Source organism: Phaseolus vulgaris, chromosome 1, assembly GCF_051622355.1.
Source record: "Phaseolus vulgaris cultivar YP4 chromosome 1, ASM5162235v1, whole genome shotgun sequence".
Taxonomy (NCBI): domain Eukaryota; kingdom Viridiplantae; phylum Streptophyta; class Magnoliopsida; order Fabales; family Fabaceae; genus Phaseolus; species Phaseolus vulgaris.
This window is the reverse complement of record NC_143498.1, coordinates 8512380-8526966: the sequence shown is the minus strand read 5'-3', so window position 1 is coordinate 8526966 and position 14587 is coordinate 8512380. Positions and strand designations below refer to the sequence as shown.

The following is a 14587-nucleotide window of genomic DNA, read 5'->3' as shown; positions in this document are numbered from 1 at the left end:
ATTTCTAATATTTTGTTTAATTTTTGCTTTTAATATATTCAGGGATTTTCTCTCTTCTCATATTTTTATTTACTAACCAAAAAAATACTTTATGTCGAAGGTAATCTCGCACTGCACAATAATGTTTTTACCTTATTTTTTCAAAAGAGAACTATGAAATTGACCACTTTATTAATGCTCTAATAATAATAATTTTTTACTTTTCAAATTGAGTCTATACGTTGCAGAAAGCCTGTATTGGCTCCAAAGTCCTTTGTTTATAATCCCCGTTTACTCAGGCATTAGATTCTATGTTTCCTTTTTTATTTTTTCATTAATTTTGTTATGATGATAAAATTTAGACATTCTTTTTTATCATTTTTTATAATTAATATAAACTATATTTCTTTCTCTTAAATTATTGTTATTTTTTTTTTATTTGTAAAATTTTGGTTTCTTGATTTTTGTAGAATTCTTATGTCAATTTTTTTTTCGGTTACTTTTTCGTTTCTCATTTTATAATTATAAATTTTCATGAGATAAGAAAAGCTCGGTTGCCTTAAAAATTACACTTGGAAGAGGGAAGGACATAAATTAACAGTAAGAATAATAAAAGAAAATTAGGAAAAATTGACGCTCTTTCATTTCATTTAACTATTCCAATATTTTCTTCAAACTGTTAATATATTATTTTAGGTCTTCACTAATTATAGAACTTAATTTAGGTCTTCACTCATTATAGAACCATTATATATAATTTAAAGTTATTTGTATTTAACTCAAGCTACTTTTTATTCGTTCTTTATTTCTTTATTCATGTGTAAGTTATATTCTGTTGTTTAGAATAATAACAATGAGTTTTTATTATTTATTTAGTGATCTTTAATCTCGATATTAAGAAGGAACGTCGCGGTTCAAAGTTTTTTTAATTAATTTTACTTTAAAAAAATTATATTGGATAATTAGAAAACAGTTGTTCCTATCCATTTATAAATTTATAAATTTAAACATTACTACTATGAACTTTTTACAACTCTTAATTAATTATTTTATAATTAGGTAGTTATATTTAAATATTTATAATTAACTTACATAATTATTTATCAAGAAATTGATTTTTTATTATTTTTTAAAAAATGGACACTAATTATTTTTATGAACATATTTTTTTATAAAAATTAATATACATTTTTATTTTAATAAATTATGATAATTTTTTATTTCTTTTTTCTTATCCTAATAAAAGGATATGTTTTTCGTAACGTATCCAGAGAATATATATTTAATAATTCTATTTTAATATCTCTATTTATATTGGTAACACTTCAATATAATGAATATGTTACTATTTTATTTCCAATATTGTAATAAAATAAACAGTAACTTTTAGTATTATATTTTTCTAAGAGTTAAACTAAACGTATGATTTTAAATAGATTAATTTCATATCACTTTCTTTACTGCTTACTTAGGTATACATATCATTATATCTATTCTCAAACTTTTTACATGTTCTTGTATAGGATTGAGACTTAGAGAACGATTGAAACTACTTTTCTGATTTCTTGGTCGATCGGTCGATCGGTCCTTCTTCTTCTTTGCTCGTTCCAATCCTCGGTCTTCACGAAATCCGGACTCGGATGGTACCTGCAGAAGACACTCCAACGCTCAAGTCAGATTTAGTATTCGACACTCAGTATTCTGAATACTGTGTAATAACGTACTTGATTCTTGGAATCTGTTCTATTTATATTATTTTAATAGATCTTTCTTATTCGGTCGGATTAGAGAGCTTAGATCATGTTTAGGAGTGTATTACCTAACTCTTCATTGCTGATTAGCTTGACTAACTTTGCTTAAGCGTAACTGGATTTGTAGTGTCGGTTGACATGATGATCGAGACCGAGACATGGGCTCGGTCGTGTAGATCTTACCCATACACTTGCCCCCAGGCTCGGGAATGGTTAATCCGAAGAGTCTTTGTCCAAGATCGATGTGACGATTGAGCTTTTCGAGGTCTGATGTGACATGCATTAATGAGGTTGCTTACCATCACTTGTTTTGGCACGTTGCTTACCATACGAACAAAAAAGTTAGTCATGTATTCCTCCTCGTCTTCCTCACCTTCGTTGTTGTCTTCTTCCTCTTCTAATTTCTCCATGACCGAGCCTTGGAGATCATACTTATTAGTCGGAGATCTCCTCGGACTGTTATCAGTCAATACAAGAGATTCTAAGTATTTTTTAATGATAACAAGAAAACTATAAAGATGTGCTATGATTTTTATAAACAATATTAAGAGTGCAGTAGATATTGTCCTAGAAGGAAGAAAGATGATGTTACATAAATGTATTTGACATTGCCAAATGTTATATATCCATGACAGAAAATGACGTTGAGCGAAAAAGATCGTGCTAACCAAAGTCTTAGTTGAAGGCGATGGACGATGTCGAAGAGGAACTTGCTAAACCATGTTGAAACATGTAAGAGTTATACAAAGATCTCATAGAGATAGTAGACAATGTTTATATAAGAACTCAATAGATCAACCTCGTTATATAGTGTTAGAGAAAACTAACACAAATGAGAGATGATGAAAGCTCTACAAGTGTCAGACGATGATCAAGTCATATATGTGACAAACGATAATGCACGTTAGATGATCTTCAAAAGGAAGTTTAAAAACTCAATATTACATTCTATATATGTTCAAATGATTATCAAACTCTTTCATCCTCTTTTTTATATTGTGTAATAATTGAAAAAAGATTTAAATCAAAACAAATAGTTGAAACTAAGAATAAAATGTGTTTGCGAAATAGATTTGAAATACAGTGCAAATTGTTTTAATACATGTATATATGTACATGTGCTTTCATATTTCAAGGAAGAAATATAATTTCTATAAATATTCATAAAATTGTTTATGAAACAGTTATGCCTTCGATCTTATTCAAATATGTATAAGAAGGATTTTGAAAAAAAAGTTTATAATTGATATTAAATGATATTGTTCTTAGTCATACTCATGCTTTAATATGAAGATTATATTGATTGTTAAGATTCACAAAGAGTTTCTAAATGTGTTTTAGGAACATAAAGACGCGTACAAAGACAATATTTAAAGTTTCTATAATCAGTGTTTGATTGAGGAAACCATGAAGTTGATGAACAATATTAATGCGATCAAGCATTAAAGCGTCATTCAGTCATTGTTTAGAGGTAGCAGACCCAATAGATTCATCCTCATTTAGCACCCTTTTGTTTTTATTTCCCTATCTAACACCTTTTTGTTTTTATTTTCCTATCTAGTACCATTTTGTTTTTATTTTCTTATGTGGCACCGTTTTTTCCCATGGTTTTATTTTGTATTTTAAAAAAAAAGCTCTCTTAGAATTTGGTTTCCGAGGATGATGTTTTTAGAAATTTTTATTTCTTTATCTAGAGTGCATGGAAAAGAAAAAAAAAATAGAATAAAAATAAATTTAAGAACCAATAAAATAAAATAAAATAATTTTTAAAAAGGAATTAATAAATTAAAAAGAATTGATAATTTTAATTTTGAATGTTTTAGAAAATAAATATTTTTAATGTTAAAAAATAGTTAGAAATATAATTATTGAAGAAAATATTAAATGAATGACCATCTTTAATTTATTTTCCTTTTTATGTTCAACATATACTACATCGTTTCTATAATTAACAACAATTTACAACTAATAAACATGAAAATATTTAAAAATAATTTATATTTATGTTATTTAAATATCATGTATTATCTTTTTTTCACCTTTAACTAATATATAAATTGTATTTTAATTAAGGTTCACTACTTTTTTTCATTTATCTTTATAATTTCTTATATTTATTTATAATTAAATATGATTATATAATAATTTTATTATAATTTATTACATATATTTATATATAACTCATTATTTACATAATCTTTCAATTTAAATATAATTTTTTCTTAATTTTTATTTTAAAATTATAATTTATACATTTATTTTTTTATTAAACCTAATAATAAATTTATTCATTTTTTTTTAATTATTACATACATATCATCAATGAATAACTTAATTTTAATTTTTAATTTTTTAAACCATCCAGTTAATATTTTTTTTATAAGATTAAGATATCCAAACAATTTTATTTAATATTTACTAGTACTTATTTTGATATCTTTTTAATAAATAAAAAATACCAACATTATCATTTATTATAATTTTTTCATCCAAATTTTATTATAAAAGTATATTTACAATTATATTATAATTTATTCTTCACAATTCAAATTTACTATAAAAATAAAATAAAAAAAATAATGTTACAATTTTACATTTATTTTATCCATAATATTTACTTACATCCATTTCTTGCGCCTTTAAGAAGGACTTGCTCCAAGGTCATGATTTAAGTATTATCATGAGCTTTTTTTTATTTCTTAATACACATTATATAAAGTATATTAGATTCACCAAATTTGTGTTATTATCAAAACTTAGATGTAAAATAACAAAACTTAAGGTATTTAAGAATTGTCTTAAAAGAGCTTAACTCGTCTGTGCCTTAACAATTAGGCGTTGGTTAAAACCATCAATGACCCTCATACACTGTCTGATAGGCCATTTGTCAATGTTTTTATCCAAAAATATTTTTAAATGCTTAAACTATTGAAAACATAGTACTAGTAAAAATGACAACATTGTTAATTATTAATGAAAAGAATATAAAAATGAATAAGTCGACATAAATACTTCATTAAGAAAACTTGAAAAATACTACAGTAACTTTATTTTTCTCTTTCACAATAAATTTGATCGTATGGTGCTTTAAATAGGAAATAAACTTTCAGACTTAAAATACCAAACAGATAGAGGTGATTCATGCAAAAATACAAAAAAATAATAATAATAGTACAGTAGAGCAGTTCAAAATATCTTCCACAAAAATGTTGTGATAAAAAGAAAAGGGTATGCATTCATTAAATTATAATACCAAAAACTGCAAAAAGGGCAATAACTTAGTGTGTTACAAACTAACCCCAGAGTCGCGGAGAACTACATCATGCTACTCCTAACAAACTATAAACAGATCAAAATTTACGGTATACATTGCCAAATACCTCTCAGCAACACAAAAAAACTGATATCTGAAGTCATCTATAACCATTAATCTTATATAGTTAAAACCTTCTAACTTTATTTGGGCGATCTAGTGCAGATTCATTCTCTCTGGACCGGTTGAATTTACCTCCTCTCCCCCCATGCTGTCTTCCCCTGCAATGGAATGTAAGAAGAGAATGTGTCAAAAAGAGCATTAGAGAATGCTTACAACATTTCTTATTAGTTATATCCTAGTTTCAGTTCCACCCCTCCCGAGAAGCCCCAAAATAAAAAGGTAAAAAACTTAAATATATTTTTGGCCTCAACATATATAATGATTTTCACGTCACTAGAAATGTTATGTTTATTGGTCTGACATTTAACAAAATTGATAGCCTACTTGTTGGGAACAAAAAGTCACATACATAGTGAATACCTTTTTTTATAACCATAAGAAATAGGTCAAATTTTCACCAATCAAAAATATATTTAAGCCAAAAATAAAAGAGGAACCGATAATGGCTTATTCAAGACATGGTTGAGTGACTCCTCTTACCTTCCTCGGTTATTCATACATCCCCTGCGCTTTTCTTGATTACCACGAAGCAGGCTCCAGTATTCTCTCTCCGCCTCACCTGAAACCATACCAGAAGAACAGCTATCAGATTAACCAAAAAAAAGTGTTGATCAAGATATGAAGTGTGCGTTTTTACCAAACAGATGCATATGAATAACTCATGAAAAATTAAATTAAAAGAGAAACAAACCAGTCACTGGTTCCAGAATAGCAATACAATTCTTCACAACTAAGCCCTATGAAGTGGGCTTTTTACCAAACAAATGCATATGAATAACTCATGAAAAAATAAATTAGAAGAGAAACAAACCAGTCACTGGTTCCAGAATAGCAATACAATTCTTCACATCTAAGCCCTCCTTTTCAGAAAGAACTACAGCTGCACGAGCTTTCTGAGCACCTTCAGGTTCTTCAAATCGAATGTATCCTGACTCTTCTCCAATCTTGAAATCAATGTACTGAACAGGCAAACAGTATACAATTTATACATGTCTTGGTCAATTCAAATAGCTAGATAATAAATAATAACAAATGTTTTAGGGGTTAAAGGATGAAACTGAGACAGAATGGTCGAACTCACCACCTGGGTATTCAAACAAAACTAGGCACAAAGTATCATTTTAAAAGTGCTAAAAACTCCAAAAAAAAATAAAGTAGCTATAATAAGTAGATAGCTGTAAAATGGACAAAAATTAAACAGGCATTAAGCCCCAACAGCCAAAGAAAGGGGGAAAACCTATTACCTTCACAGTACCAAACTTCTCAAAGACAACCCTCAAGTCCTCTCGTGAGACAACAAACTTGTTGTCCTTGTCAGCAGCAGCGAAATTTTTTTCACCAGTTTCTTTACTCTTTTCCTCACCCTCAGTCTCTTTTCCTTCACTCACCCCACTGTCTTCTTTATCATTCTCATAATTTTCTGACACCTTTTTACCACTTTCCTCAGCAGCAATTTCAGATGGATTTTGTTGATCGTTTTTGGCGATATCATGAGCGTCATTGGTTTGTTGATCAGGGTTATTTTGTTCTGAAGGAACTTCATCAGAAATAGTCTTTAGCTTGAAGGCTATAAGTAAGCCTTTAGGGTAGCTGTGATAAACATAGATAATTAGCTAATAAACTTATCTGTTTTATTGTAGGAGTGGGGATCAAAATAATTGTTAGTATCTTACACTGCTTCTGTATTTGTGTTATTCTGGTGATCTAAACCCACAAGTGGACGAAATTTTTCATGCTCTTCTAATTCTTTCTCTCTCTGCATATCAAAGTCCTTCCTGAATTGGATACAATAAACATAAACAATATTAGATAATATGCTTATGTAGACTGTTTTCACATCCTAAAATTCTCATGCTACAACAAAACGAATCATTGCAACCTAAATGCATTACATTCAAATGTTCATGTAATGATACAAAAACAAGCTGACTGTAAAGCAGCTATTATCAATGCTCATTTTTTTTCTTTTTTTTTCTATTACAAATATCAATAATTGCAAATCTTTCAGCAATATACTTTTTTCAAAGGAATTTGACATAAAATACACAAAACTATCCTCTCTTTCTTTCACTTACATAAGAAATTATTCTAATTTACAGAAAAAAAATATAACAATTTTTAATTATAATTGATCAATCAATGACTCAGTACTGAATCAATACAAGCATTCTTACTTTGGCTTTAATTCTAACTCAGCCCCCGCATAGACAAGGTTTTTCTTCAAAAAGAATTCCATTTCTTCATCTGATGAAAACTCAATAAGAGCAGTGCCACAAAAGAACCTTTTGTCTCCAACATGGCGAGGCAACCGAACACTGTTAACCTGAAACAGAAAACTAGAATTTATCCCTTTCGTAACTTAAAATAAATTATCAAAAAGTACTCTTTACCACAAGGACCATCTTACAAACATTTTTTGTCATCAAAGTTTTCTATAATCTAAAGAATGTAAGATTGACCAGTGCAATAAATTTCCAGATTTTTATCTTTAAAAATGAAGACAGTCTCTTTACAAGAAGCATCCTGCTCCAGCTTCACATCAAGAAGTTTAATGAACTTTTTATACAATTTTCACTCCAGTTGCCACATACCATACATAAAAAACAATAACAATAAGGAGAGGAACTACAATTCTCTCAAGCAAAAATGCTATAATATAAATGATAGCAGCAATTTAAACAATACCTTGGCATATTGACCAAAGAATGCCTCCACATCTTCAAGCTTCACATCATATTGAAATGGCGATGCAGCAATTGTTCTTATCTCTACCTGCTCAATTACCTCTTCTGGCTTCAGAAGTTCAGTTAACCTGCCAACTTTGTTCCCTGAAACATGAATAAACAAATGAGAAAAATTTGTCTACAACTGTTAGAGAGCTCACATCCATTAAAGATAACACCAAATTCAAGTGTGTAGATGCATGCAAACCACACCTTACAAACTCATTTTGTGAGGTTGAATCGGGCACAAACTTACTAATACAAAACCATTCAAAGCTTATCCTAGTCAACTTTGTTGGGACTTGTGTCACCCGCTATCGGGTTCCCCTACTGCCACGCTCAAGATGTCCAATCTTTGGCATGAGAGGGTATGTTAGAAAACCCACATGATTGGAGATAAGGTCAAATTATAGTATATAAGTAGATCAAACCTCACTTTACAAGTTAGTTTTGTGAGTTAGGCATAAACTCTTTTACTAAGAATAACTAAGTAGCATGAATTCATTCAGCATAGAACCTAGCTCCAAAAAATTAAAAAAGCAGAATATATCCATACAATCAACGGATCTGGCACTGACAAATACTGGGTTAAACATGTACTTATCATTCATAGTCACAAATAAAAATTAAATTTAAATAATGACCATTTGATTCCTCTTCCACTCACCTCAAGAACCCCTAAAATTTTTCAAAAACATAAACACACCATAACCATTACAAGCAATCACCATAAAACTTATTTCAATAGCAAACACAAAGTTGAGGAAGTAAGTGGTTCAAAAGAATAAATTGTAGCATGTTTACGAAAGAAACATTGCAAGAGACCAAAAACAGTGTTCAAGGGGAAAAAAGCTTATTTCGATAACTTATTCATATTGCTACAGCACGGCAAAGGGAAAAAAAAGTCTCCGTCTAAACTAGCCACAATAAAGAAAGAATTTACACAACCAAAAAGCTAGGAGGAATTCACAGTAATCTTATATTCTTTTAATTATGAATAAATACTAACTTAATGTTGCCTGAATAAAACCACATTTTATGCATCAAAAAAGAAACCAACCATCTTCTGAGACTCTGACCAAAGCCGAATCTTTCAAAGCTTGAGCAACAGCTTTGACTGTATCTTCGCTCACCTCAGCCGGTTTTACTTCCTCCAGTTGAAGGTGCTTTCGCATCCGATTAAAAGAACAAATAAGAGCCAAACTGACCACTGTGTGGTTGCAGGAAGAGTCAAGACCAACAACATTGCAAAAGGGAAAAAAAAGAAGCAAATAGCCACATTTTTGGTTTGATCAAATAGGTCTTAATGGAAACAGAACAGCAATAGGATTAAACACAATGACGAATGTCCCTGTTTGGAATTTTAGAATTGAAACAAAAAAAAATGACAAAAATTGATCCAAAAGCCTAAAGTAATTTCGGTATTACTCTTCAATACAAATTTATTGTTCTAAGGCTATGTTTTCTTGTAAGCAAAACACCATTTAATCACTTTATCGAAAAGCTACAAATTTGGAGCAATTTATCGAGGGAACAAACGCGTAATGAAGAAGATAGGATACTGCCATCTTCGCTTTCACTGACGGTTTTCTTCAGAAAGTTGTCTCTGGGAAGGTTGCTATCACTGAAGTAGAACTCCACCTGTTTGGGAACAAAACGTAAACAAAAGTTGAATAAAAGACGAACGAATAACTAAAGGCAAAAACGACAATTGCAAACCTGTCGTACGACTTTCTTCGCAGTTTCATCGTCCAGCAACGCAGTCGACATTGTTCAGACCAGAATCAAAGAGCGGTTTCAGAGAGGGAAAGGGAAGGGGTGTAGGGTTTTAAATTTCTTAGAAAAATTTGCAATTTCTTTTCTTTTACGCTTGAATATATATATATATATATATATATATATATATATATATATATATATATATATATATATACACACATACATGTAACTGCTATATCTTCTTTACATTTAAAAACTCAAATTAAAAAAATCATAATGGCCTTTCATATATTTTTATTGTTATCATATATTAAATAATAAATATAAATAAATTTATAATGCATATATCTATAACATCTATATCTATATATTTATATCTATATATATAATCTATATATTTATATTTATAATAAAGGAATATAAGGGAGATTCTTCATTATAACCGTTTTTTATTTATCTATATCTATATATAAAGGGATTTCCCTCCTAACTGCTCTTAATTTTATTTTTTTTATTCTTATATTAATATTTAATTTTATTATTGTATTATGGTCATTGTGTCATTTTTTATTCCCCTCTTAACTGCTCTTAATTTTTTTTCCATTTTATCCTTACTTAATAATTTATTGTATTAATTTATTTTGGTTATTTAGACATTTTATAATTTCAAAAATTAATAAAATAATTTTAAAATTGATTTTATTTGTTACGTTACTTTTTTGATTTAAACTTATGATTCTCCACTACACATAACCCACGTATCATACTTTCCACTTTGTATAGGTACCTACTCCCCACTTTCTCTCTCCACTACACATAACACATTCTTTTTTTTTACCATACTTCTCATGTAAATAAATAACTTTGTCATATGTAACTTTTAATGACCGCTCTCCACTATTTTATTAACCTACTCTTTAATAGTATACTCTTTAACTTCTCATTTTAATGTTAGAGAAATTGTTTTTTGAAGAATAAAAAGATACTAAAAAAGAGAAATAAAAAATGCGGATACACACTACTCTTTAATTGTATACTCTTTAACTTCTCATTTTAATTTTATTAAGAGAAATTGTTTTTGAAAAATAAAAAAAATATTAAAGAAACAAAAATAAAAAATGCGGATACACAGGCACGTCACTGCCTGTGTTCCCACTAGTCTATATATAAAGAAGATTTTTTATTATAACCGTTTTTTTTTTGTGTACATAATTTTTTTCCGATTCTACACTTATTTAATATATCTCATTTTATTAATATAATGAAATATTTTTTTTTATTTAATATGAATTACTTAAAAAATAAAATTATTTTTTTAATTTTTTAAATTAATATTAATGTATAATTTTTATATGATTTTCTATTTTTCCTTTAGTTCCTTATTTTAAGGCAACAAAGAAAGCATACTCTCACACATTTTCACACCAAATCTCACATATAAAATAAAATAACCTCCACTTTCAATTACTCTTGGTACTCCATTTTTTACATTTATATCATCTATATCATAGTGAAAATTTAGTAAAAGAGAAAAATGTGTAATAAAAGAAAATATTTATTTTAAAAATAATTTGTATTTTCAAAATAATTATTTATAAATATATAAAGTTCAACACAATTAATTATGTACAAATAATTATATTAACATATTATATAAATATTAATATTTATAAATATATTTATTAATGAAAGATATATTTAAAATTATTTATAATATTAAGGTACGTTTTTTCAAATTTTTAATATAAAAAACCAAATGATAAGAAGGGATAACAACTAAACGATAAGAAGAGATAAAAACTATAATTTTTAAGAGAGATGAAGATATGAAGAAAAAAAAAAAACTGTTTCACGTCTTAAGAACTATTCCACCTTTCATCAATCAACCGTTTCTTTCCTTCCACGTTTGACAAACTACTCCAAATTTAAAATTGATGATTGTTTTTTTTCGAAATGATAGTATATTAGTTTTAAAAAAAGTTTTTAATTAATTAATTAATTATAAGAATAATTAGTTATTTAATAAATACTTAAAAAAATAGAAAATGTCTGAAATATCCAAAATAAAATAATAAAATCAAATATTAATAAGGACAAAATAGGGGAAATTTGTGTAACAAAAAACAATTACAATGGAGAATCTCCTTTATATATAGATTATATATAGATATAGATGGTTGTTTATATAAATATGAATTATTCCGATTTCAAGTCTATTACAAATTGTTATTGACATTGACTCTTAAGTGATGTGAGACTATTGGGTATACTAGAACAAGTCCAGAATCGAGGACTAAGGTAACGACTTTTCGTTTCCACAAATGACCTCAAGTCCACTAAAATAGCATCACTAGGGTCAATCACCGCATCTGAGGCATTGTTCGCTTTGAAGCTCGGAACCTCGTCAATTAAAAGGCTTCTTGGTCAATTAAGGGAGGAATATGTATATAAACCGTCATTGGCCTCAACTCCTAAGCGATGTGAGATTATTTGACATACCATAACAAAAATAATAATAGAATAACATAATAAAATAACATAAACTATGGGTCAAGTCCGTTAAATTCTACATTTTCTCAAGGTGGTGTATATAAATTGTATGTAGCAAACTTGTTACAAATATAATCAATTCTAGATCTCCGTAAAGATTGAGTGAAAATATATGCTAATTAACAAACCCAGTCTTGATGTCTCCAGGTACAATCTTTTCTCAAATGAAATGATAATCAATCTCAATATGTTTGGTCCTTTCATGAAAGACGAGATTTAAGCTAATAGGAATAGTATACTAATTATCACATATGAGTATCATTTGAGTAATCTCTCCAGATTGAAATTCTTATAAGTTTACTTAATTTCGTGAGTTGATGAAGAAGTTTGTTGATTTAGAATCACAAGATGGGTAGATGTAATAGATGAGTAATTGATTTCTAAATTATGGTACTTTATTTCTTTTTATTGGTCTGTAATAATTTAGTGATGAATCGACAATTTTTAAGTAACTCTTTAAGTCAAACAAGCTCACAAGTAGCTAAGGTCATAGTTCTTTATTATGCTTCATCAATATATCTTGCCACAACATTTTCTTTCTTACTCTTCCAAAAAATCAAATTTTCACCAATGGAAATACAATATCCTTTTGAAAGAGAGGGTGCCTTCGGGAACACGGACACAGGTGGTGCATGGTTGTCATCAGGTTGTGTCGTAAAGGGTTTGATTAAGTCCCACAACATGCAACCTTCGTGTTTAGTTTCCAAGATTAAGTTTGGAACCCTAACAAGATTGTCGGTGATAAGCCAAAGGAAAGTGAGGATGACATCAAGTCATCATGTCCCTTATGTCCTGGATGACATATGTGCTACAATGGAATGGACAAAGGATCTAAATCTCACAAGGGTGAGCTAACCGCAAGGAAGGGGATGTCGAAGGCAGGGCTAGTGACTGGAGCGAAGTCATGTATTGGAAGGTGCAGTTGGATCACCTTCTTTTTAAGGAGAGCTAATGCTTGTTGGGTAGTTTGACATTGCTTACCCAAAAAAAAAGCAAGTTATGTTTGAATCAAATTTGGAGATGGATGTCTTCTTTCATTTCTCATTGGTGAAGTAAGACAAAACTCATGACCTTATTATCCTAGGTTGGAACAAGTTGATAGGAGCTCCCTTTTTTCATCCTCATCCATGTCGCCGGCGACATGGATGGGGTATAAAAATGAAAGTGGGTGATGGGGTTTCTCTTGATTTTGGCATAGCAGACCTCGGTAGGAGACTCACATGACGGGTTATTAGCTTAGTGGTAGAGTGCATCCCTGATAATTGCTTCGTTGTGCCTAAACTTTAAGGGCTCTTATCCACATGAATAGTTTAATGTGCTTATGAGCGCCTAATCTGAGACGTGGATCATCCCAGGCACATTAGCATGGCGTACTTCTTCTATTTGAACCGGAGTTTGAAACCAAACGTATCCTTGGGAGGATAGATAGGGTGATTTAGATGAGATCCAATGTAGACCCAACTTTCTCTTCACTCTTGGGATCCAGGCAAATACTACCCCATTAGTATGATTATTGTGACTATATAGCAAGCATGTTCCAAGAAAACCTTTAATGTACTTCAATATTCGAATGACTACATTCCAATTATCAACACATGAGAAATTAAGGAATTGACTCACCACACTAACTGCAAATGAAATATCAGGACGAATAACGTTAAGATACTTTAATTTTCAAACTAATTTTATGTACTTCTCGGGATCTGAGAGAGACTCCCCTGACTAGGTAGAAGTTTGACATTACGATCCATAAGTGTGTCCATAGATTTTCAATTTATTAATTTAGTTTCCTCCAGAATATCCAATGCATACTTCTTTTGAGAGATAATAATATCATTGTTGGAATATGCTACCTCAATCCTCAAGAAATATTTGAGTTTGCCAAGATATTTGGTCTGAAAGTGGTGACAAATATGTTGTTTTATTTGAGAGATGTCATGGTGATCACTACCTGTAAGAACAATGTCATTAACATATACTACTAGATAGATGCACCAAACACTTAAGTGACAAAAAAACCCTGAATGATCTCCCTCACTATGAGTAATACAAAAAATAATAAAAGTAATTAAGACTTTTCTTACTTTTTTTAGATATACTAATATTTGGAATTCTCCTTCCATTATATATACATGGTTTAATGTTTAATAATACAAAATCTAAAATATTATTACTATTAAATAGGAATATTAAATGAAGTCATACTTAAGTGTATTGTTCGAAATTGTCTTATGAGTAACACCTAATATTTTAAATTGATTATAAGAATGAAAATAGGGATAAGTATGTATATATTTTGTCTTTGTCCTCATCCTTATATATGTCCTTATTTTAAATTGTTAAAATACCCTAAGTTTATTAGGTAACAAAAAAAATTGTTTTTTTTCTTCTTTTTGGCCATGCTTTCATTTTATTTGAAACAACTCTTA

At 29.1% G+C, this 14587-nt stretch overlaps 1 protein-coding gene across 1 annotated transcript; it reads right to left on the bottom strand.

The window, feature by feature from the left end:
• Window positions 1-4939: 4939 nt before the first annotated feature.
• LOC137813424 (la protein 1) lies at window positions 4940-9757 on the bottom strand. Its single transcript, XM_068615669.1, has 10 exons — window positions 9609-9757; window positions 9452-9530; window positions 8950-9099; window positions 7852-7994; window positions 7341-7489; window positions 6840-6941; window positions 6411-6756; window positions 5978-6125; window positions 5647-5725; window positions 4940-5264 (listed from the first exon to the last, which is right to left on the bottom strand). Exons 1-10 carry the CDS (start codon window positions 9657-9659, stop codon window positions 5171-5173), a joined length of 1341 nt encoding a protein of 446 aa, XP_068471770.1. The 5' UTR covers window positions 9660-9757; the 3' UTR covers window positions 4940-5170.
• Window positions 9758-14587: the final 4830 nt, after the last annotated feature.

Bases quoted from the DNA above. Each gene is read 5' to 3' on its own strand.
- LOC137813424 (XM_068615669.1), bottom strand. From the start codon at position 9,659: ATGTCGACTGCGTTGCTGGACGATGAAACTGCGAAGAAAGTCGTACGA. The intron at 7,490-7,851 runs GTATTGTTTAAA...TTTCTGTTTCAG, and splicing joins TCTTTGGTCAATATGCCAAG to GTTAACAGTGTTCGGTTGCC. The intron at 6,942-7,340 runs GTAAGAATGCTT...TATCCAATTCAG, and splicing joins GAGTTAGAATTAAAGCCAAA to GAAGGACTTTGATATGCAGA.